The sequence below is a fragment of the Petromyzon marinus genome, chromosome 41 (genome assembly GCF_048934315.1).
Source record: "Petromyzon marinus isolate PM22_M1 ecotype Great Lakes invasive population chromosome 41, UKy_Petmar_22M1.pri1.0, whole genome shotgun sequence".
NCBI lineage: Eukaryota > Metazoa > Chordata > Hyperoartia > Petromyzontiformes > Petromyzontidae > Petromyzon > Petromyzon marinus.
Window position 1 is genome coordinate 6,759,697 of NC_133707.1, and position 25,807 is coordinate 6,785,503.

At 51.4% G+C, this 25,807-nt stretch overlaps 1 protein-coding gene across 7 annotated transcripts in view; it reads left to right on the forward strand.

Annotated features, from left to right (window-relative positions):
• The first annotated feature begins 4,158 nt into the window (after positions 1–4,158).
• LOC116951064 (LIM domain-binding protein 3) overlaps positions 4,159–25,807 on the forward strand; it is a 104,413-nt gene continuing 82,764 nt past the window's right edge. For 4 of the 7 annotated variants that reach the window (XM_076073289.1, XM_076073287.1, XM_076073288.1 and 1 more), the window contains exons 1-4: positions 4,159–4,252; positions 4,299–4,818; positions 13,446–13,591; positions 17,981–18,132. In XM_076073289.1, coding sequence (XP_075929404.1) covers positions 13,496–13,591; positions 17,981–18,132 — 248 coding nt within the window. In that variant the 5' untranslated portion in view covers positions 4,159–4,252; positions 4,299–4,818; positions 13,446–13,495. Of the gene's footprint in view, positions 4,819–13,429; positions 13,592–17,980; positions 18,133–25,807 lie in introns of all 7 variants that reach the window. The other 3 variants (XM_076073292.1, XM_076073290.1, XM_076073291.1) reach the window with 3 other exon arrangements.

Sequence of the window (25,807 nt, forward strand, 5' to 3'; positions counted from 1 at the left end):
GTGACCGGTCCCGAACCTGTTGAGGGTGGACCCACTCCTTCCAGGGGAGGTTGACACAAGGGGACTGTTGTGTGGAGGTAGTAATGTATGTTCAATGCACTACAATACGTTATTTAAATTTACGCCCATCTAACCCAACAACCGTAAAAAAAACACTTTTATCGTGGATAATATTGGTCGCAAAAGCCTTCGTGTTAAACTATTATTCGCTCTATAATGCACGTTAAATTCATAAGTTTAATTGTTGGGTGAGAACTGTGAAGACCAGAATATTCTAGATTTGAAGCTTTCGTGACTGCAAAGATCCATACTCTTTGGTTCTATTGGGTAAAGTCACGTAGGTAAAAAATAAAATAACAGCGCTGTTCTCCAGACAGTCTCGTCCCTTCACCTGATGAAGGCCGCTTGTGTTGTGGCCGAAACGTCGTGATTTTTGTTATTTTATTTTTTACCTACGTGACTTTACCCAATAGAACCAAAGAGTAAAGACCAGAATAGCCATCGTTTGCGAGAGTAGCCTGGGTTGTTCGCACAGTGTGTACCCAAAACATAGTACTCAATATGCTCGTCAGTAACACGGCATTAAAATTAGAAAACATTATCATCCGTAAGAAGAAGTAGACATTGCCTGCTTACGTGTGAATGATAATATAACTAAATGACTTTATTACTATTAATAGTGTAATTGCCCGTCATGTTTCGGGTTCATACAATTTAAATTTAATGAAAAAGAGTAACATTTAAAGATTGTGTTGAATGTATTTATTCAAAAATGTCTCTATCGCATTTGGTGTAAATTGACGATCATCTCCCAAAAGTTTTCCTTGACATTATTTTTTGTTGAATCAGCACTTTGATGTTGGTTGAATCTTTGCATCTTGACAAAGCAACATGAACTATTAATGAGTTATACATTTAACAATAAGCCTTCAATTAAAAAAAACTATTAACAAGTACGTAAAAATCCACGTGGCCTACCCATCGTCACACGCAGCGAACAGAGTCGTCAAGGCGTGCGGCACAGATCACCACGACGTTCTATATAACAATGACATTCACGCGCCACCCGGCAGGTGTCGCTGCCACCCGTAATCACGAGTCACGGTCGTGGGCACGGGGAGGTGATCACCCACCGATTTACAGCCTCTGATCACGCGGTGACATTCCGCAGTCATTTGGCGGTGGCGGCGGGGGGGGTGGGTGACGAGCGTGTTTGAGAACTTTACGAGACGCTTCGCGTCCTCTCCCGCTGCCCCTCACAGATGGACGGAGCGTTCCACGCGTCGAACCTTAAGTTGGAAAGTGTCAACATAAACCTGTCGGGGAGCATCTTGAACTCGTAACTCCACGATGGCGCGCAGTGGTGTAATGCCTTGAGATGAGTAGGCCGGTTGGAATAATGTGTAGAGCTTGCCTTTTACGGAGGATGAAGCCAGTCATGGGATGCGCGATTAATAACAAGGAATAAAAACCGTACATATATGTGGATTCAGTTGTGGTCTTTCAATCCCCGGTCGCCTTCGGAACTGTATAATTGGTGTTTCAAGCCTCACAATAAGATGACTTCGCCCATAAAGAAGTCGTGGGAAGGATGGGGGTTGCTATGTTTTATTTTAGAACAGTTTTTTTTGTGTGTGAATAATTTGAGTTTCGATCTCCGCGTAAATATATGTATGTTTGTTGAACTTCTTTCGCACCGTACGCAGGCAACCGTCATGATCGGAGGTGCGGGAAACACTTTGATCCTTTTGCTGGTTTTCCAGAGGCAATGCCCCTAATGGGAACACATCGTCATATAATTGCAGTACTAAAGTTGTGTTCATATTGGATCAACCTTCCGAGAGTCACCCCCCCACTCCAGGCCCTCAACTAAAAGGGACAGAATGATTGCATTGCCGCTTTAACCTTACTTGCAGCACATGGAACATAATCTGTGGGGGGCATCTGATCTCGCCACTCCACACGGGCGAATGCTGTCGTCATACCTTAAGATAAGCAAAACAGTTGGCATAACGTGTACGGCTTGCATTTCACAAGGGCGAATCAGTCCTGTGCTTGATATAATTATAATACAAAATACATATTGCCCAGTTTAGTTTTCAGATCCCGTGGTAAGCAGTAACTGATTAGTCAGTGGGAACTTAATAGCAGCTGTTCAATGGAAAAAAAAAACAACCTATCACCCGCCATGGCAATGTGGAATTTCACCGTCCGTTTAATGTAACCACCACGTTCGGTACGGCCGTACATATCCCAGATGCAAGATCTTCCTGAAGCAGAGTAATCAGACTCAGGATTTTCCGTGAAAGTAATTCGCATTCATTATCTGTGCATCCATTTCGCAAAAAGGTATCTTCCCATGATCACTGGCCATAGTTCATCCACTGCTGGATGAACACCTCGCTAACGGCACTTGCCCCAATAGTCTGTGAAGGCTATGCGGGGGGATATTTGTCATGTATGTTGAACTTCTTTCGCGCCCTACGTAGCCAACCGTGCCAATCGGTGGTGCGGGGGAAGAATAACAAACTAAACACTTGAAATCAGTTAAAAAAAAAGAATTAGTTTGTCAATCTAGACGATTTAAAAGTGCACAGCTCCAGTAGCGTCCTAACATCGGAAGGGCAGAGCGTTCCAGACGGCCGCGGAAGCGCATCTGAAAGCGCTCGATGCAGTGGCCGTCTTTGTTCGATGTCTAGCGGCGATTTGTCCTCTCCGATGGGTGTCTGCCCTCCACCCTTTGGCTGCCATTCCTTCAGCAGTCTCGACCACTGCTCATCGACTTGCCATCGTCATGACGTGTCCTGCACCCAAACCCAACTTATACTTTCCTTAACTGTCAATATGACGAATATACATCAATCAGAGGTCTAATTAGCTGCTAAGGAGTGACTGTCCTTAGATACTATGTAAATAATAATAATTGTTCTCAGTAATGTAGTACTGCAAAGTACTATTTACACACACATATAAGGGCATGAGTCAGAGCCAACCATAATAATCAGTGTCTAGCACCGGGGGGCATGGCCCAAATGTGTTCGCACATGTATAATTAATGCATCTATTTTAATTAATGTTTGTGTATTTCTCTTTGGTTAAACTGGAAATGCCGGGGTGAGCGTTGGCTCGGTGATTACCGCACTGCACTCCTAACCCGTTAGATCCCCAGCCACTTGTTAACGTCAGTGGCAAGTGATGTCTGTCTGGTCCCTGGGCCTCCTCGGTGGGTTCAGCCTTAAATGAGTCTACCTGGTGAGAAGGTGTGTGCTGGCCTTAATAGGCGCTCGCTAACCGCACCCCGCCCCAAGCAGCCTATGAGAATAAAGTTGGGAATAGTTCTGCATATATGACCACACCACTCAAAGGTGTGCCGTGCTGGCCTGGACATGTAAGCAGTTTGTCCCAGTGTGTCGATGGGATTGTCCGTCAGCAGGGAGCGGTGGCGCAGTGGTTAGCACGCACTGCGCTCCGAACGCGGCGAGCCGAGCTCCGATTCCCGCTCGCGGCAAACATCGGTGACGATTATCTGAACCGGTCCCAGGGTTCCTCCCTCCCCTAGGTCGACTCAGCCTCAAATGAGCACCTGGTGCGGTGTGCAAATTCAGCACCCGGGAGGGGCGGAGGGAGGGGGAGACAATAGCGACACGGGGGATCTTTGCGAATATTTGTCAAGTGTGGCTGCGGTGTGCACGAGAGAGCAACGTGTGAGCGTTGCTGCTGTTGCCAGCTTCGGCGCTACGGAACGCTGACGGATGATCTGAATCGATCTCTCCCTTTGTCGACTCAGCCTCAAATGGGCTCCCTTTGGTGCGGTGTGTTACACACATCGCCACTGGGGAGACTGAAGGCGGTCGGGCGTGGTGGCGCTGTCCACCGACCCCTCTCTTGCGTGCCGTGCCGTCCTGCAGAGGTTCCTCCTCGCTTACAGCACTTGCCCCCGAAGTCGTTTCGAGGGCTACGCTGGGGATCTTTGTCTTTGTGCGAGAGAGCGCGCGCGCGTGACGCATCTCTGATGCAATTGCGGCTCCGCCTTCTCGCCTCTGCCTCTCTCAGGAAGGGAACTGTCGCTGCAGCACAGAGCCACACTCTCCATTCTCTCCCTGCTGCAGCACAGACAGCCACACTCTCACACTCTCCATTCTCTCCCTGCTGCAGCACAGACAGCCACACTCTCACACTCTCCATTCTCTCCCTGCTGCAGCACAGAGCCACACTCTCCATTCTCTCCCTGCTGCAGCACAGACAGCCACAACTCTCACACTCTCCATTCTCTCCTTGCTGCAGCACAGAGCCACAACTCTCACACTCTCCATTCTCTCCCTGCTGCAGCACAGACAGCCACAACTCTCACACTCTCCACTCTCTTCCTGCTGCAGCACAGACAGCCACACTCTCACACTCTCTCCTTGCTGCAGTACAGAGCCACAACTTCCACACTCACTCCCTGCTGCAGCACAGAGCCACAACTCTCACACTCTCACACTCTCTCCCTGCTGCAGCACAGACAGAGCCACACACTCACTCCCTGCTGCCACACAGAGCCACAACTCTCACACTCACTCCCTGCTGCAGCACAGAGCCACAACTTTCTCACACTCACTCCCTGCTGCAGCACAGACAGAGCCACACTCTCCACTCATTCCCTGCTGCAGCACAGACAGAGCCACAACTCTCACACTCTCCACTCTCTTCCTGCTGCAGCACAGAGCCACAACTCTCACACTCACTCCCTGCTGGAGGCACAGAAAGAGCCACAGCTCACTCACTCCCTGCCTGCTGCTGCTGCATCACCCCCTGCCTCGCCACAACGCGACCAAGGTGAGCGAGCTAGCGAGCGAGTGTCCGTGTCGCTTCACGTCGTTGGACACGTCTGTGGAAAAAGAGCTTTATAGCTCATCGGATTCCTCCCGTGTACATGCACATTCTGATTCTGTTCGATTTCAACTTTGGCCAGCTCTGAGTATAATTATTGTCCCCGGCTGCGTGTGAGAGATTACGGCACTTTGCGGTTGATTGTTTGGTAGAGGTTTGGGGAATAAGCAGGGATTCCCACAAACCTCCGCCCCCCCAACTAATGATTAAACGATTCGTTACAACCGTTGGGAGACGCCCTTGTGGGAAGCAGGGCCTCCATCCAGCAGTGGATCGATCGTGGCTGATGATGACTGTAGTGCACACGTGGTTATAAAGCGAAGGTGTGTGGTATTTGTCGCTGTTTAAGAAAACCGAACGTGTAAGTAGGCTTGAGTTTAGACAACACGTGTGCGTGTGTGTTGGGTGTAAAAGGGTCCTCGTGTCAAATCCACTGCTGGATGATGGCCTCCCTCCACGTGCGTGGCTGGAGCTGGGCCGCACACACACACTGAGAGCACTTTGCCCCAACAGTCTTATGGAGGCCACACGAGGCTGGGGGATCTTTGTCTTTGTAGGCCACGCACCGCGCTCCGAACCCCAGTTCACCAGTGGTGATTATTTGAACCGGTCCTGGTCCTTCGCTAGTTTGATTCGGACTTAATCGGTAGAGTACCTGGTGTGGTATTGTTAACATCGCGACTAGGGAGACAAAGGCGGTCTGGCGGGCGGGCGTGGTTGCAGTACCGGTCTCGCAAACACCACTTGCCCCAGCAGCCTGTTGAAGGCTACGCGGGTGACCCTTTGTCTTTGTGGATGTGAGTTCATGCGAGTTGTGTCGTGGGGGGGGGGGGGGGTGTCATTTGACCATACTTCACCACGCCGGTCATTCGTGTGTCGTGGTAAAGGCGGCCTCGCACATGCAGCGCAGTATATAGAGCTCGTGATTATCACAACGTCCTGTAAAAGAGCTTTATAGCTCATCGGATTCCTCCAGTATAAATATAGATTCTGATTCAAAGCCCGCTGGGGAGGCGTTTGGTGCTGATTTGGTCACGGCATCTCCGTCCGTTATGAAACGATAATGATGCGTTTGTGCATCGGCTATAATTGACTGCAAGAAGTTTGAGATTCCTAAAGCTTAGCTGCAAAGATGGTGTGTGCATGATTACCCTACTGTATGCACTTTGCATCGGGTAGGGCTATTATAACACTTGTTGGAGATTAATGTTGTCACCTGCTTAGAGTCTTACATATCATCGTTTAGTGCAATCTAAATGTAAATGTTGTGGATTTGCTCTCCAACACACCGGCGTGCTGTACTAGTGTTACGAATTGGCACGTTCTGTTTACGTGACAAACCTTACTAGTTGGCTGTGTCGGGTGGTGGCGGGTTGAACGACACATTCTTACACGATAAAACCCCAAAAATAAACCTGTATTATGGGCAATCTACATGGTGTATCTCCTGCTAGATTAATGATTACCTACCAGTACTATCATCACGATCATCATTATCAGTCGTGGGATATCGAGTATGTGATGAAGGCCGTTCACGTCTTCATACGATTTTTTTTTAGCCACGGGCCTATCCACTGCTGGATGAAGACTTTACCCCCATCGCAATCGTCGTTATCACGATTCTAATCGCCATCGTGAGCCGTGGTCTCTATCCACTGCTGGACGAAGGCACCCTTCGCCCACGCGGTCCTAAATCGTTCACGGCCGATGCGATTCCACCAAAAAAAAACAAATCTATCATCCCGCGAAAGTCACACGGAGCCGATTATCTCATCGTTGTTCCATCGCCACGGGCGTGTGTTCTCTCCCTTGGCTGTCATTCCATCACCACTCGTTGCTGTTAGCGCCGTAAACCAAACATAATTACGTGTGTGGTTTGATATTTTGACCATGTAAGGCCCACTGAGCTGTTTCGCTCTTTTTCAGAAGCTACCTGGCTATTAACAAATGGTAGCTCAACGAATTTGCCTTTATCGCCACGTGGACGTTTATAGCAGCCAAACACTCTAAACGTGTGGTGACGGTGATTCTGAATGTGTATAGGGCAAAAAAAACGGAGGTCCCGGAGTAAAATCCACGGGGAGAGAGAGCCACGCAAACTCCCCAAGTATACAGCAGACATCATCATCATTAGACCTCCTTTGCCAGTACCAAAAATATAATAATAGGGGTTTTCCTGGCAACAAAACTGAAACCTTTTTACAAGGAATCATGCGTGCAATAACGACAATACTTGTGGTCAAAATGATGTAGATGCTTACCCCGAGCCCTCATTACTTTGATAGTGGCATTGTCTTTGAGCTGTACGCCTTTTGGCGTCCTCTGGTCTAGCACCAATTGAGACGAGGCTCAAAAGAAAGCCGTCTCTGGTGTGGACCAATCATTTTCAAGGACAATGCCAGTTATATTATCAAAGTGTGTTTTTTCGTTGCAGTTTGGCCACAAGTATTGTGGTTAATGCACACATGATTCCATGTAAAAAGGTTTCAGTTTTGTTGCCAGAAAAAAAGGTGAAGAACGTTTCGACTGCAACACAAGCAATCATCATCAGGTGTGAAAACCACAGCAAGAAAATTTGAAACGTCGTGAGAATTGTATTGTTTTATATTTTTATTATTGTATTGTTTCCCTTCTACGTGACATTACCGAAAGAACCAAGAATATGAATCCCTGCAGTCACGAAAGCTTTAAATCAAAATGTTATTATTATATACATCAGACGTCAGGGTCGAGATCGAACCCACGACCACTTGCGTGTCAGGTGAGGGAGTTAACATCTCGCCACCGTGGCGACATTGACCCCTCCTTGTAGCCACTCTGTGTTCAGTCCAAGCCCCACTTACGAGTGCGGCCAGTCGAGTAAATTTTAAGTTTTACGAACACGTGGCGCCTCACTTTCACAAATCTGCCACTCGAAGCTCCATCGACAACAGTCAATGGGCGTCTCTCTAATTTGCGTTTGTTCTCAGATCCGTAGACAATGTGTACAGTATTATCAGTATTATTTCCTATTTCTGTTTAACAAAACAAAAATCTTGTGTGTGTAAGAGCCAGCTAGTATTATTGGTTGTAAAAGGACAACCGGTAAAACCGGTAACCGTTTTCAGAATAGGTGAACCGTTTCTAGTGGAATGTCAGTGATGGACGCACAGGTTGGGGGCCGTCCATAAATGACGTCACGCACCTGGGGGGGGGGGGGGTCAGACATTTGTGACGATGTGTGACGAGCGGGGGGGGGTTGAGAAATGTGACATCACATCAAAATGCGCAACTTTAAATAAATATAGACAACACGTTCTACTTAATTAAATAGACTTTTTTTAATAAATGTTTTTCCTACAACAGTGCAGCGCCACATTAAATACGCACTACAATGACAATAGTTTAAAGCGATTTGAAGCATGTTTTTTGGGGGGGGGGGCAGAGCTTTGTGACGTCATATTTGAGGGGGGGTCTGACTTTTTGTGACGCCGTGTGACGAGGAGGGGGGGTGTCAAAAATCGTCCAAAATCGCGTGACGTCATTTATGGACGGCCCCTTGGCACGCGAAGAACGTACAAATAGACCGCACGGCGACCTGCCCAAGTCACCACGTGATTACAAGTTGCCCCTGTTTCTCACCTTCAAGGTGCAATTGTTCACCTACCACACTGTCAGAGGAAGGGCTTCCAATTAGAGGGAGATCTCGAGTGGTCATTTGGTCTACTCTTCCGCGCCGTCGGGACGAGACTGGAAGGGATTGACACTTTGCCCCACCACACGCGGATTGAAGAAACTTGCCACGCCTGGAGACTGAGTCGAACCTGCGACCACTGGATCAGTAGTCCCAGCCGGTGTGCCTGCCAACCATCACAACCACTGTGGTTATTAGCTCTTGTTCGGGACATTTGTAACTGGTTTGTAACCGGAGTTTTTGGTGTTTATCCATTCGTTAATCGTTACATTGCAAAACAACGATTTAACCCAAGGTAGAGTATGTATTACATTAGATGCAGTGGTGACTCGATGAGCGATGTTCTGTAAGGACTAGCAAACTACAAGTTGTTGAAGTTCGTTTACCCTTAGAAGTGGTGGAACAATCCGCATTGCAAAACGTTAGAATTTGGGCTCCCAAAGGCTTTGTCCACAGCTGGGTTGGTTTCACTTATTGGGCAGGGTCAGTCTAAAGTTCCACATTGCTGGGAGTCACGTACTATAAACACTTCACGAAAATGTCAGATCCCACAATTATCAGTGAACCGCCTACCGACGTTTGTGGCCCTCAAGCCAATGGGAAGCAGATGAAGCCGCCCACAGACCATACTGCCATGGAACGTGTAGCTCCAACGTTGGTCCAACGTTGGCGTCCAACGGTTACGACCAAGTAGTTGCTCATATTTAAAATGATGCCTTGTCGAGCTAAGCCGCCTATGCCCAAATTACCCAGAATGCTCCCCGGACCTCGTCAGATCTCGGAAGCTAAGCAGGTTTGAGCCGGGATAGCGCTCAGATGGGGCATCACCGCCGTACTCCACACAAAACAGGCGATTATCAGTTGCTGCTAGGCCCAAGTGGTGGCGCAGCTTAAGGCAGAGTGGACCAGCTTTAGTTGTACTGTACTACTACGCTTCCGCCCTTCGCTCACCAGCGTGGTGAAGTACGGCCCCAACAATCCCAACTACCTGCGTGGCACGGGTAGTCCATCATCCAGCAGTGGATTGACAAAAGGCCTGTTGCATACCGAAGCCGCATTAACTCATGGCAAGCCTTTAGAAGTGGTTCGACCTGTACACCATAGGGACGCGCAGTTTTTCACGACTCGCACACAACTGGAGTGAGAGCCAAAAACCCCCTGATGGCATTGCCCATGACTTAGGGCAGCTTTGGCGACGACTACATCATCTACATGTATATGGGTGCTTTCTCCAACTCGCCCTGACCAGCGTGGTGAAGTATGGTCAAGCATCCATCCCTCCCCTCAGACTGACAGTGTGTGGTTGCGGCCTTCAGCCAGCAGTGGATAGATCAAGGTTGCAGCAGGTACATGTCACGGCCAACCCGCTGCTGTGGGAACATTTATAGTAGCAATGAAAGTCCATTTGGTGTTTTTTTTTGTCGATGTTAGAATTCTTTTTTCGGGGCCGTCCATAAATGACGTCACGCGATTTTGGACGATTTTTTGACCCCCCTCCCCCATCGTCACACGGCGTCACAAAAAGTCAGACCCCCCCCCTCAAATATGACGTCACAAAGCTCTGCCCCCCCCCCCCAAAAAATGCTTCAAATCGCTTTAAACTATTGTCATTGTAGTGCGTATTTAATGTGGCGCTGCACTCTGATGTTGTAGGAGAAAACATTAAAAAGTCTATTTAATTAAGTAGAACGTGTTTGTCTATATTTATTTAAAGTTGCGCATTTTGATGTGACGTCACATTTCTCAAACCCCCCCCCCGCTCGTCACACATCGTCACAAATGTCTGACCCCCCCCCCCCCAGGTGCGTGACGTCATTTATGGACGGCCCCCATAGGTTTCCGTGTCCCGTGCTGTGTTTCCGTGTCCCGTGCTGTGATTCCGTAATCGCAGAGTTGGGCATGCGGCTGGGCTGTTACTGGCCCGTGTATTTGTATGGACTCTCTACCGTACACGTCGGGCGGCTGTCCCGTTTTCTCCAATGGATGAATGATTAATGTTGTGCAACCACCACCACTCTCTTTCTGTCCCTCTTCACCTTGTCCAAACACGTGACAGTAGTGCCGGCACTCTGGCGTTCGCTCAATATCCCATTTTTTTTTTCGACTTGCAGATGTCAGTGAGGCAGTGACTGCTAGTTCCCTCCGTTAAATATTTTGAGCCCACTTTCCATCTCAGGTTTCACCTTCGGAAGAGGAGGAAAAAAAAACTGGCTTTTTAGCGAGGGAGGGAATATTTTGCGCGCAGATGTTTTGGCGCGTTGCGTGTGCTTCTTCACAGCTGTGCCGCTCGAGTTATAAGACGGGACGATGGGTATGCACGTTGAACTTCTTTCGCACCGTACGTGGCCAGCCGTGGTAATCGGAGGCGCGGATACACGTCTTGTCAATTAACCAAATAGTCGGCATTGTGATGATTACGGTGGTGGCGGGTGGCGGGGCGAGGGGCTCAGGAGGCGTGTTATTAAACATTACATCACCTTGCGGGTGCAGTTATTCAACAAAGTAATGCACTCAGTACATTTGCACACTGTACCTGCGTGCCGTGGATGGGGGGGGGGGGGTGAGACAGGGTTTTGAGTTTTAAAGAGTGACATTTGTTGGCACAGATTTCAAACCTGCTTCCGCAGACACTTTGGGATGTTGCTTTGGCTTATTTTATGGTGTACGCTTAAGAAAAAAACGATGTATTCACGTTTCCAAAAGCATTCTATCGAGCGACAGCAGTCGTAACGTGTGTTTGCAAAGCGGAACTCGACAAGGAACGCGCAGCAGCAATACGCCTAAATAAATACAGCTTTCAGTCGGTGCGTGTGACGTGTGGATCAGCGTTGATGGAGACTGTGGAACAGAAGGTTGAAAATTGTGCACAGAAACGCGCAGACGTGCCTGCTGGGGATGGAAACAAGAGCACACATGCATCAGGGAACACGCGTGACATATTTGTACTGAGACACCGTTTATCACTTTTCAGGAAAGCTTAGGCAGGACGTGTGTTGCTTGAAGCGATGGTATCTGATGGTCGAGACTGACGATGAATGGCGGCCAACGGAGGGGGAGGGGCGGGGGGTGAACACCGTGGAGATGGAGCGATTGGATTGGCTCGAGATGGATTGTAGCTGTGTAGGACTGTGAGGGATTGTGTCCAGGGAGGCCTTTATCATGGCTGATGATAATGACGAGGACACCACATTCCTCGGCGAGAGGCAAACCTACTTCCTCTCTACCACATAGCTTCCTCAATCCCCTGCACGTTGCTCCAGTACAAACAACCACAGTCTCCTAGACCACAAACCCCAACCCTCCTTCATTGTAATCCGCTCGCCACACCCCCCCCCCCCCCCATTAAAGCCATCTCTTACTCCACATCCTCCACCCCCCCCATCTTCTCGCTCACCGCAACATCAGGGATATTCGTGAAATATCGGGCTAATGCAGAGCTGGTGTGGCTCCACACATCAGTTGTATTAACAAGTCGCCCGTTCATTCTATGAAAGCCAAATTTAATCCACTTACACCTTCCACCGGAACAAACTTCCCTTGCACGTCAAACAATCGCTGCCTCGCTGACAATCGGTTGTTCATCCCTGAAAACTCGCTTGCTTACCCCAAACTCCCCCTCCATTCCCCACCATCAAACACCATCATCCCCTCTTCCCAACTTCCCTACCCACCCATCGCGCTCGCTCATCGTCAACAACTCACTCTCACTTTCATCATCGGTTTTTTTTTTATTTCCCCCCCAGGCATCATCTTCGTGCACTGCCACCGTTCTCATCCACTCACCTCGTCGCATCGCGCCGTTTCGGCGTAGATTTGCTAGGTCTCTGTTCAGCGCTTTGACCAAGGCGCCCGTATGAATTAAAATAAGATGAGGTGTAATCCACCCCCTTCTCCTCCTCCTCCCACCATGTCCCTTTCTCCCCCCCCTACCCCCCCCCAGTATTCTCTTCGTTATCTCTCCCCTTGCCCTTTCCCCTACCCACAAGCGAACGTTCACGTCCCCCGCTCGTGCTGCCCGTCCCGAGGATGGGGCAGTGAGCGTGGTTCTCACCCCTCGCTAGGGCCCTGTCGCGCCACACTTGGGGGCTGTTGGCGGAATTTCTGCCCCGCCACCCCGGCCCCGCGTTCGGCGATCGGCGGTCGCGAGCCCAGCCGCGTGGCGCATCTGGGGAGGCGGTTGGCGCCAGGGGGTGGTGCGGCCGACCTTTTATTGTGGCGGCGCGTCTCACCGTAGCCTCTTTGAGGCTTGACTGCACGCCTCAAAACGCGACGTCGCACGACCGTCGATGGTGGTGATGATGAGGGTATTCGCTGGGTTTCCAATTAGGGAGTCGGGAACAATACGATGGGGCCATTCGAATTTTCTGTTATTCCTACGAGTTATTCGTATGTCGAACATTCCCCAGCACTGAGAGAATGCTGCCGGTCACGCGTTTGGTGGCAAGAACCTCCTTGAGCTGCGAGACTCGCGTTTCAGGAGAGTCCTGCCAATTTAGCGCAGCAGGGGACGACGTTGCTGCTGCTGCTGCCCCCGCTGTCCCCGTGTGATCTCAGTTGAGTAATTTTCAGGGGTTTTTCAGTAGTGGGATGATCTGACAATACCCGATACACACTGTGTGTACTTGAGCTATTGGAGGAAACTATAGAACCCCGGAATAAACCCGTACCGAACAGCGGGAAAATTATACAAAGTTTGTAAACAGAAACGCACACGGGGTGGGGGCCTTCTTGCTGGGGGGCACAAGTGTTGCCACCGAGCCCACCCTGCCGACCACGTGCACGACGGCTGTGCCCCGCATCACTGTGTGCCCGTGTGTGTTTCTGTTGTTTGCGTTTGGCCCTATCGGCCTTTCCCATCGATCATCCGCCGGGCCTGAAATGCAGCACCTCTGCCGCCCAGTCCCAGGGAACCTCTCCTCTCCAGCAGCTGGGCCGAATCCCGCCGACGCCATGAGCGGATACAGCGTGACCCTGGAAGGACAGCCGCCCTGGGGCTTCCGTCTCCAGGGAGGCAAGGACTTCAATATGCCTCTCACCGTCTCACGGGTGAGTACGCTGTGTGTATGTGTGTGTACGTGTGAGCAGCAGTGGTGTCGTGGTTAGCGTGCCTCGCGACGAACCCGGCGATCCGAGTTAGATTCTGGCTCACGGCTGACACCAGTGACGATTATCTGAACCAGTCCTGGGCCTCCCCGAAGTCGACTGAGCCTCAAATGAGAAACTGGTGTGGTGTGTAAACCTCATCACGAGGGAGACAAAGGCAGCCGGGCGAGGTGCTGGCAACCTACCCCCTCGCGTACCGTGCCGGCCTTCATAGGTGCTCGCTAACAGAACCTGCCCTAACAGTCTGTAAAAGGCTATAGGGGGGGGATCTTTGTCTTTGATTGTCCGTATGTGATGTTTGTGTGTGTGTGTGAGTTGAGCGACACAACAACAGCGAGCAGAGCACTGGGTGGATTAAAGAAAGAAAATTGGTACAGTGGGGAGCAGATGTGGCGCTCATGCCAGTCGGTCAACCCCATAACACTGGGGTCTGTCCCTTGACCTCCTGCCAGTGAGCCTGCGAAACATCACGTGGCCGCGGAAGTGCACCTAGCCTGGCACATGGCGATGTCACCGCCTCTTTGTTGCAATGAACAGCTGTTGCTGTTCTTGTGTGAGTGTGCACGTGATCTTTGTGACCTGGCAAATGATTCGCGAGCATAATGCACGTCTGTGGCAACTGGAATCTCACACTGGCCTGAACTTCCCCCAAGCTGAAATCGGCCTTGAATCGAGCGGATGGGAGCTGTTGGCAAACATCGTCAACGGGGGAGACAAAAAGGCAGTTGAGATCGGTTTCGAGGCACGCCACCTTCCTTGTTCGTCTGTTGTAAATAACAGCACTTGTCGCTTGCAAACAGACCTTTGCCTCGGTCGGCCCCTGTCCGTGGCTTTAAAGTCCACGTGCATAAGCCAAATACGGGGTGCGTAACGATAACGTCCAAAGCTCACGATGTCTGCGTGGAATTTGGAGTGTGTCAGAATCGATGGTCGGTGCCCTGTCGTTTACGTTGCACGTAATGGGTTCAAGCGACCGCTCCGGTGATTGGTGACCGCCACATCGACCCCAGTGTTAAAAACCGAACCGATTCTTGAATCAAATTGCGGTCCCGAACCACGGCTGTTTCATCGCGTCGCTTGGGATTCGCATTGTCTGCTTGCATCGTATGTCAGTGTGCATTCGTCACGATTCTGTGCGGTGTTTTTGGAACATGAAGAGGCATTTTTTTCTAATAAAAAAAACTCAACATTTAAAGAAGCCGCAGTGCACTGTGGTGAATACGATGGGTCCTTAATAAGCGACAGTCCTCAAAGAGCCGCAGGCTGCCGACCCCTGAGCCAGGCAAACTGACTTATCGTATTTGTAAAAGCATTGTGCATCCATGGCAGCGGATTAACACGCAAAGAAGACAAAGTGCCTGCCGTGATAGCCTTCAGCAGACGGTTCGGGCAATCGCTGTTGGCGAGCGCCTATTAAGGCGGGCATTAGCGCTCGGAGGGTGTGGTTCCAGCCGACGCCACGCAAGGCTGATGTCGACAGAGCGCATCAGGTACCCATGTATGGCTGATATGACCGAAGAGAGGTCGCGCACCGATTCCGGATGTGACTCTCCGCTGTTGCTGGGAATTTAACTCGGGTTGGCAGTTTTGTAGCGCGCGGCGCTAACCAATAGGCCCGCCGGTTCCTGCCAATTCATACACGTGCGCGCGCATGAGTGCTGTGTGTGTGTCTGGCCATAGACGTGCACCTACTACGTGCTTGCCAGTAGGCGTGCGTGTGTGTGCCGTCGTTTTTTTTTTTGGCACCTCGGGATAACTGGCATGGCCCAACGTTCAGCGGGTGAGATATTGCGACCCGGCGTGGCGCTGGGTTTTCACAGCTGCCCGAATTCCGTCCGCGCGCAGCGGCGAGCAAAGATAGAACGGCACGTCACTGGCCCGCTCGTCGTGGGGTTACAGACACACGTACACACGCGCACGCACACACACGGGCGCGCGGTAGGAGGAGGACCCCTTTCACCCCTGCCGTCAAAGTCACCAGAGGTAGCGTGCGCGTGGGGCGGTTGTCTCGATATTAACTGCGGAGGGCCCAGGGTCGGCAACCTGCGGCTCCGGAGACATTTGCGGCACTCTTAAGGGACTACATTTTAGCTCTTGAAATACTGAGTGTTTTTTTTTTTTACCGAAATTCACAAGAGTTGCTCTTCTTGTTAATTTGATTTCTGACCCCTGACCATGGGAGTCCAGTTTACCATAGAAGTGCAGTTTTACCGTGGGAGTCCAGTTTTCCCATAGGAGTCCAGTTTTCCCATAGAAGTGCAGTTTTACCGTGGGAGTCCAGTTTTACCATAGAAGTGCAGTTTTACCATGGGAGTCCAGTTTTACCGTGGGAGTCCAGTTTTACCATGGGAGTCCAGTTTTACCATGGGAGTCTAGTTTTACCGTGGGAGTCCAGTTTTACCGTGGGAGTCCAGTTTTACCATGGGAGTCTAGTTTTACCGTGGGAGTCCAGTTTTACCATGGGAGTCCAGTTTTACCGTGGGAGTCCAGTTTTACTGTGGGAGTCCAGTTTTACCGTGGGAGTCCAGTTTTACCATGGGAGTCTAGTTTCACCGTGGGAGTCTAGTTTTACTATGGGAATCCAGTTTTACCATGGGCAGGGGTCGGCAACCCACGGCTCTTTAAGGACTGCTTCGTGATGCAACTAATTAAGGACCACCGTCTCGTGTTCACCACGCAGTGCAGTTTTACCATGGGAGTCCAGTTTTACCGTGGGAGTCCAGATTTACTGTGGGAGTCCAGTTTTACCATGGGTGTCCAGTTTTACCGTGGGAGTCCAGTTTTACCATGGGAGTCCAGTTTTACCATGGGAGTCCAGTTTTACCGTGGGAGTCCAGTTTTACCATGGGAGTCCAGTTTTACCATGGGAGTCCAGTTTTACCGTGGGAGTCCAGTTTTACCTTGGGAGTCCAGTTTTACCATGGGAGTCTAGTTTTACCGTGGGAGTCCAGTTTTACCATGGGAGTCCAGTTTTACCATGGGAGTCCAGTTTTACTGTGGGAGTCCAGTTTTACCGTGGGAGTCTAGTTTCACCGTGGGAGTCTAGTTTTACTATGGGAATCCAGTTTTACCATGGGCAGGGGTCGGCAACCCACGGCTCTTTAAGGACTGCTTCGTGATGCAATTAATTAAGGACCACCGTCTCGTGTTCACCACGCAGTGCGTTGGCGGCTCGTGAAATATCGAGCTCAACTTTCAGGTTGTTGTCGGCCAACCTGGGTGCAGCCCCTCCTCCACCCCCCCGCGGCACCACGGGCTGGAATCTAACCCAGGGGGGATGGGGAGAGTGCGGTTTTAGCCCCGGTGAGATACCTGCGAATCCCTTTCGCTTGTTCAACATCATCAGTCGTGGTCAATCCACTGCTGGATCAAGAACTCCCCACCTCCCGCCCCTCCTTTCCCAGCAGTGGCGTGAGCAAGCTATTGCTGGGCTGCACCTTTATCTTCCGCATGCTTTTTGAACATAAGCACTGGGAAGACAAAGACGGCCAGGTCCCGATGCTGGTCCACACCCTCGTCTTGTGCACTGTCCCGGCCTTAATAGGCGGTCACTGGCGTTGTGTAACTCGCCAGGCTGTGAGTGAACTCATTTGAATGCCCATGTAAGGCTCAACATTAGCAATGTCAACAATGTGCTCGAAAAAAAGAAATGTGGAGAATGGAAAATAATTATTTAAAATGTTCTGCTGTGTGTGTGTGTGCAAGTGTTTATTATTTTTTTTTATTTAGACAGGAATGCTGCGGTGAATCGCATGACCTTTTCAGGAGGGTCCTGCACTACAACACATGACCAGTTCACTTATTTGATCTGTGCGAGGAATGCGGAGTACCCACATACAAGTGGATAACGCTCGAAAGTCCACACAGACGGGGAACACAAGCCCACTGGCCGGCACTCAATTCTCCTAGCCCTGTCAGCAGCAGGACTGGGAGTAGTAAAAACAAAAAAAAACTCTTGTGATCTATCAACCCTTGCCTCCGAGACACCGGCCCAGCGTGGAAGAGCAGGATAAAAAAAAAACCACACCCTCTCCCTACAGAGGCCCTCCAGAGCAGCGATGGGCACACCCAGACGAGTTGGCGTGCGGGGGCACTAACCGTGACCCCCACGCATCACCACCCCCAGACACACTGAGACGAGGGCCCACCACGAGGGGCACCGCGGGCGGCGGGGGACGCGGGTTGTGCCCTACCGCCGCCCAGCGGAGAGACCCTTACCGCCGGCGGTAGTTGCGCGTGCGCAAATTCAGGGGCCACCGCCCCTCTTGCGCTGAGCCGTGCTGCACGGTGACGCTGTGCCAACGCCTCCTCCGTGCCCGTACCTGGCTGCAGGTGACCGCCGGCAGCAAGTCCGCGCTGGCGAACATGAGCTCGGGCGACGTGGTGACGGCCATCGACGGGGTGAGCACGGCCGGGATGACGCACCTGGAGGCCCAGAACAAGATCAAGGCGAGCATCGGGAATCTGAAGCTCGGCTTGCAGAGGTACGTGGCCCTCTGCTGCCCGCGAGGACTCTCCTGCAACCTGCCGACTCCGTGCGCGGTCGGGGTTCATCGTGATCGCGTCGGCGGGTGGTGAACTCAACTACGAACAATTTTTTTATTTTACCCAGGTGAGGCCCACTGAGCTTGTATATAGCTCTTTTTCAGAAGCGACTTGACTCTTGCAAACGATAGCTCAACGAAGTGGCCTACCATCGCCTTGAAATGTACATAGCAGTAGCCAAATACTCTTAGACGCGTGTTTCAAAATGTGGAGGGAAAAACTGGAGGGGCCATGCAGAGCCGTACCGAGTCAGGGTCCTATGCTACATCACACCTCATCGTCGTCGTCATTGTCATCGTCATCATCAGGGGCGAATCTCTCACGGCTAGGGGGAGGCAGAGTGGAAGTTCACAGGTCATCCGTGAATGGGAATCTAACCAAAAGCCATGGAGGTTCATGGAAAACGGTGAGTGTCATCTTGCAGTGGATGTGGGATTGGATTGCGAGTCAGTGGATAGATCTGAGTATTGGGACGATGCATGTGGTCTTATTGCGACACACTTGGGCAATACTCTGGGAGCGTCTTTCTCTACTCCTCGCCACTGTGAAGGTATCCTCCTGGCTCTCAAGCCAAATTTCTACGCGACACGTTGCTTTTTTGTTGTTGCAAGCAACTTCGGAGCGAGGTTTTAGCTGTGCCTAGGTAACGGCCTCGCGATCGGCTGCTCGCCACCCCGTGATTAGATTCCTCGCGGTTCCCAAGCAAACCACGTTGTGCGTTGTTCTGTAATTAATTTCCATAAATTATCGCCCGAATGAGTGCCCCCCCACCCCCCCCGGCAGCTGTCTTTGCGGCCTCTGTCTCGTCCGGCCTGGCCATGTGTTTCCCATCCACGAGCCGAGTTTTGTTCAATTGCTGCACTGCAAAGTAAACGATCTTCCGGACGCATTGTTGTTGTTGGGGTCTCCAGCAGGAACCTTTAACGTAGGAAGTAGCGCACGCACATTGGTCCCTGCGTTGTGCCGGACTATAAGCCGGTTAAACACGCAACGTTCGGTCAACGGTGGGATGTGCTTGGTGGAACCGCTGGGCCAATGTCAGCCCAACTTTACACATTTCCTGTGAATTTAGAACGCGTGAATAATAGGTTTAGCCCATCGGCCTATTGGCTCTCCAGACCAATATTATCAAGCAGCATTTGGTTGAGTAGGCAAACTCTGCCTTGGATTCGACCACAATAGATGGTACAGCTTAACTCATCATTGTAACCACCCATCATCGCCATGCCATCATCGACATCATCTTTATCAATTATATCCATTATTATCATCATCATCCTCATTACATTAATGTTTCACCACGAACACCGCGCCGTTTAATAATTGAAGGTTGAGTCCGACCTAAGGGAGGCAGAGGAACGCTGACGTCATTAATGAATGGGTGTGCAATCCAGACGAAGGCTTATGGGATAGCGATGAAGTGCACCAACCAATGCACCGCCGCTCCTGTGAGACACACACAGATTTGTGTTCTGTTGGATCAGGTACTGCTGCTGGTAACCTTTGTGTCTCTAGGAGAGGCCTAGGAGCCGATCAGATATCACCGTCCACTGGCGTTATTTACAGCCGTCAATCCACCGCACCTGAAAAAATACAAAGATCCCCCGTATAGCCTTCACAGACTGTTGGGGCAAGTGCTGTTCGCGAGGATCTATGAAGGCCGACAAGGCGCACGAAGGGGGTGTTGTAGCCATTACCGCGTCCCGGCCACCTTTGTATCCCCAGTGGCGATGTTTACAGATTGCAACAGGTACTCGTGTAAGCTGAGTCAACCTAGGAGAAGCCCAAGACCTGTTCAATATTCACGACTCTCGATTGAAAACTCATTTCTTTCGGACTGCTTTTTGTGCTTGGGTTTATTGTTCTTCCCCCGCACCTCCGATTAGCACGGTTGTCTACGTAGGGTGCTAAAGAGGTTCAACATACAATACACCTTAAAATCGCAGTCCGCTCACATTTACTGCGCAGAGCACGAAAGAAAATGAAAACTTGGCACATTCATCGTTAACGGTCTTAAAAAAAAATTGAAGAAATGCACACGAGGTGACGTTTCGGGCTATGGCCCTTGTTCATGGCACACGATGTGCCGGGTAGGAGCCTGGGCGATTGCCGCTTTGGCAGCGCTGCCGACGCCGTCTCGCGGAGCCCGCGGGGTGATGAAGTCATCATCGTGGCTGGCGAGCGCTGACTCCTGCCCAGGGTTCGTTAAAGTGCTCAGACGAGGCTCGTGCTCATCTCCGCCAAATATAACCTGGGTCTGGCTGCCCTCGTGCTCTTCCGAGCAAGGGCCCTGTGCACGCTTGAGGAGGGACGCCCGGGTGGGGCCCTGCACCACCACGGCTGCCTTTTGGGACCCCCACCACCACCACCACCACCACCCCCACCATCCAAGTTACGACTGGACATATGTGACAAAGAGCTTTATAGCTATTCGGATTCCTCCGGTATAAATATACATTCTGATAAGTTCCCTGGGCAGCCGTGGGCTCTCTTCGCTTCTGACCACGTGTGCCAACGCCGACCCGACTGGCGTTGTGTAGTCCGTTCTCAACGCGGGATTAGAGTGCGCACGCTGCTTCCTGTGTAAACGGTTACCTGCTGGAGACCCCGACGACAACAACAACAACGACAACGACAACCCCAACAGCGCAGCAGCTTGAGGCTGCGGTGGCTTTCGTACGTTCCGTTCGGCTCCAGACTTTCCGGCCGTTTTTAACCCGAGCAGGTTGCTGCGACTCGTGCTTTACCGAGAGCCATGAATGTCCCCGCTTTCTCGTCATGGAATGTTCTGCCGTGCCATGCGTGTCTATGTCTCTCGAGTGATTTTGTGGCTCGGTTTCAATTCTCGATGGGCACAAGGGTACAATGCTTTGCGCAATGTGCCGCTATGGACCTGGCGGTGATTTGAGCTTGATTTTCTGGTTTCGGATTTTACCAGTGGTGGAGTGATAACTGAACCGGTCCTGTGGTTCTCCTCTTGACCGACTCACCCTGGCCAGCGTGGTGAAGTATGGTCAAACAACCCCCCCCAAACCGCCCCCCCCCCCCACCACTCCTCCATGACCAGCAGTATCGTTGTAATCGCTTACCATGCCATGGCCGCAAAATAAGCTGTAATTATTATTGTCTGGAGGCCTTCATCCAGCAGTGGATTGAGAAAAGCAGGTGCCTTATGAACGGAAGATGGCAACGATACATTATTTACGGGGAAATAGTTTTAACGGAAACTCGTTATTTCAGCAACGCGTGTACAGCTGGCGCATTGAACGAGGGCCCGCCGTGTAGGCCGGCCACAATGTTGTGAACGCACTGTCTATGACGCTATAATTGAAGTCTTCTCTGCGTGTTTTTGCCCGCCACACCGCCTGCATCGAAGCCAAAGCCTTCGCAGGTCATGCCACCGTCGGCTTGCACCGCTTAAACGTTGAAATATGCAGCGGACGATTTTCTTATTTCGTGTGCGCTTCGCCGCTTTCGAGCTCCCCCCTTGCTCCAGCAGTCGAGTGTCGGATTCTTGTCTCGGTGTCCCACGTTTGCGAGCACAGATGGATCGTGTGTGGTGGGGTAAGAGTTAAAAACCACGCACAAGCCACGTGGGGGGGGGGGGTTTGTTTTGTTTGAACTTTTCGTGAAATGTGCTTCGTTTTTTTGGGTGGTATTTTTGGTTTATTAGCGATTGCGAGAGGTGCGACGGCTTGGCAGTTGGAAGCGACGTCGCAAGGTGACAGCACGCGGGGCGTGGGTGGGGGCTGGGGGCTGGGGGGGGGGGCCCGGGGGCTGGGGGGGGGGTCCCGGGGTGTGGCTGCGCGATCATCTTGGCCAGAGTTTGGCAAATCCATTTAGCGAAGTTTTTATTTTTTTAAACTGCCAATTAAAAAAAAACAATCAATGTATCCGCTTCTTCTCGAGGGTACAAGCCACGAATAGATGGCAATGCAAAACTTTAAACGAAAATTTCATTCGTGTTGAATCATCATCTATGCGAGAGTTATAACTTTGACCCTATGGAGCCCGATGCGTTAACGCTTTTTTGGCCTCATTGGAGAGCGTTTTTCGGCTCTACACGTGGGAACCAATAAGGGGCCATCCATTCAGTACGCATGGAGGGGGGGGTGAACCCAAATACGTTCGCTTACGTATGGGGGGGGTCTACTGACAATGTACGCATAGGAAACGGGGGGGGGGGTGGGGGGGTGAAGCCTCGATAATAATAAATTTGTCTGCATTGGCCTTCAAATGAGTTAGATAGTCGGGCGGTGGGCTGTTTGCTTAAAAACGTTCATATTATTAATCCTTGATCATTTCTGCGTGGATTAAATATTGGCCGTTCTATAGGACTGGGTGGGAGGGTGTAAAAAGTCCGCGTGCGTACAGGAAGGGGGGGGGGGTCAAGTTTTGACGGATTTTTGCGTTTCTACTACATTTTTATTTGTATATTGTTTTAAGTGATTTGTTTACCGTTCCTTTACTTTGCACACTCCTGTCTTGTTTGTATATTGTTTGTTGTTGTAACCTTCTGACCCACCCCTTCCCGGACGTCTGTGCAAGAAGAGCTTCATAGCTTATCGGATTTCTGCAGGATAAATCAATATTCCGATTCTGATCAAAAGCTAAATAAAAAGGAATTCACTTGTGACACGGAATCGTCGTGGGCATGCACAAAATCGTAGATGGTTGGGTGGATGGGGGTGGTGGGTGGAGGTGGTGGGTGGGGGTGGTGGGTGGGGGGGGACTGGTCGCATCTCTAGGACGTCACCTCCATGACGCGTTCTGCCAACCGAGGGCGACTCCGCTCAACATCTGAACGGCGCTTCTTTCCGGAGTATTCTTTTTTTACTGCTGTATCCGCCGTCGCTGTTTTGCCCGTTTCCAAGGATGACGCTGGCGTCTGTTAATAGCGCGGCCGCAAAACCTGCAGACGGAGACGGAGGGTGGGGGGGGGTGGGGATTTATTCGAGGATCTTCGAACGGGGGAAAGCTGCTGCCGGCCGCGGTGTCGTGGTTAGCGCGCCGGACGTTGATTTGAAGCAACGGTGCAGAGGTTTCTTTAACGCCTTTTCCCGTTCCGATGACGTACGTACGTGTACATCATCGGAACGAGACCGCTAGACAAACCAGAATTGAATAACTTTGTCGGTACCGAGGCTCCCGCAAGGCCATGTTGGAGGGCGTGTGCCACAGTTAAATAGCTCTGGCACAGAGCTATGTAACTATTTTTCAGAAGCAACCCGGCATGTATACCGGGCGAGGTAGTCAACATCTTCGCCACCCTGACGCCCTCTGGAGCGTGTGGTGGTGGGGGGGGCCTGGAGTACCCTCTAGCAGTGGCATGAGCAAGCAGTTACAGGGGCTGAACCTCGATCACGTTGGCATCGAACGGAAGTCAATGTAGGGGCAATTGGCAGGATTTGGGACGCAGGCACGCAAGGTTTTGGGAGGCAGTGGGGAGGGGGGGGGGCACACGTGGGCTCGTGTCTACAGGGGCAAGGAAGCGTTGCACCCTCTGGATAAAGGGACACGCGTGTGTCTGAGAATAGAAATACCGGGGTGGGGGGATGAGGTATTTGAGGTCATTATGTTACAGAGCTGTTCCGCTGGATATTCCACTCCAAACTTGCAGCGCAAACATTGGCACTTGGAATAGCCCCCCCCCACCTCGGCGGAGCAGCCACAGTGAGCAGAGTAATCTGGGGCTCGCTGTGCTCCTACGTGGTAGCGGAGCCCGGTGGGGTGTTTACGCCCTCGGGGGTTGGGGGTGCCGGTGAATCGAGGTTGGGGTCACATGGAGAAGACTACATCGGCTGTGCGCTACGTCTTCCGTTTGTCGTGAACGGAGAATTGTATTGAATTAAATGTGAATGCGCATGCCAGCAAAAGCAAACGAACGGCTCGCCAACTCGAATTTGGCAACTGTGGAAAGTTTTCAACGAGCGGGAAAGTTTTCAACCGTTGCGCGTTGCCTGCTTGCGTAGCGCGGAAGCTCGCGAATAAAACAGGGAATGAAAAATTCTGCAAAGTGCGAAAACAAGCGCTCTAAGAGGGCGCCCACCCGGTGGTGCGAGCCACGCGGCACGATGTACCGGTGGTGCGAGCCACACGGCGCGATGCACCGGTGGTGCGAGCCACGCGGTGAGTAGTACCGGCCTCGCGGTTCGTTACAAACAACAACATAAAGAAGCGACAATAGATGCTCGCTTTAGCATTGCGCTGAGAGACAGAAAAACGAGTGCATGGTTTAAGGGAACCAAGGGAAAATCTTGGCCATTCAGGAAAGTGGGCTCATTCCAGGCACATCCTGGCTAGAGGAGCTGTCTGCTTTTTTGTTATTTGAATCGATTGGCGGTAGCCCGGGTCGCCGCAAAATATTGGTGGGCCGGGCATAGTTTGAGGTTTTTTTTCTGGGAGCATCGCTGGTACTACCAGCCTGTCCTGCCGGAGGGCGACGCTGGGAGCGATGATGATGACGATGTCGATCTCGCCAGCACGACCGTGACCGCCGGCCGTACCGAGAGAGCGCCTGGTGGGCCATTGCCTCCAAGTGGTCTCACTCCCAAAGACAAGGGGGGTGGCCGCCCCCGTAAGAAGCAGAACGTGCTGGGGAAATGACCAGACCAGCATCCTGATGTACTTCCAAAACAAGCAATAAACAGCCGTTGCCACGCACAAATACCCCAGCAGCCCCCCTTTTTATGGGTGTTTTGCGTGTGTTTTTTATTTCCATATTTGGCGTGCGCATCGGGCTCAGTGACATCTCCCGTCTTCATAGGCCTTCTGGTTTCGGAGTTATGGAGGTTTTGGCACCCCCGGGTCACGATGTTGACCCGGGTCACCGCCAATCGATTCATTTTTTGCTGAGCACAGGACCATCGGCTCCTGCAAACGCCGAGCAGCCAGCGACAAGCAGCATTCCAAAAGCTGTGTTAGATAACGGTCGATGCCTTTCTTCAATTAAGTACGTTCAGAAGAACTTGGGAAAAGAGATGGGAGAGAATTAGAGAGTGTGGAGCAGTGCGAGGGAATACGCGGAGAGAGAAGTCAGGTGACCTGCAGTGTGGTGAGCGAGTGGGTGGGTGAGTGGCTGAGAGAGTTTAGTGAGTGGGTGAGTGTGTTGGTGCGGCCTGACGCTGTGGTGGTGGCTGAACGCAGTGTGGGACGACACACAGAATCAGAACATTTACTCATACCGGAGAAATCCGATGCGCGATGAAGCTTCTATGTTTCCCCACAAGATGTGGCCAGCAGTTTTCACAGATGTGGCCAGTCCTCAAAGCAGTGAGTCCGGTGGACCGACTCCTCAACATTCCTGGAGGAGAATCGGTGAGTTAAAGGTGACCGGGTGTGGCCAGGCAGCGTGGAGAGGAGCGGAGCTTCCCCGCACGCTCCCCTTGCCGTGTGCGCGTCAGGAATGTTTGGCCCGGGGCCCAAGCTCGCTCGGTGCCGGCCACGGTGAAATGCGGCATGTCGACATGCCGTGGTGGCTGCCAGATCGGCTGGATTTCTCCGAGGCTGCAGCTGTGGTTGTGTGTGTTGTTGTAGCTGTGGTTGAGCGTGGTTGTGAATGGTTGTGAATGGTTGCGTGTAGTGCATGGTTGTGTAGTTTTGTTCATGGCTATG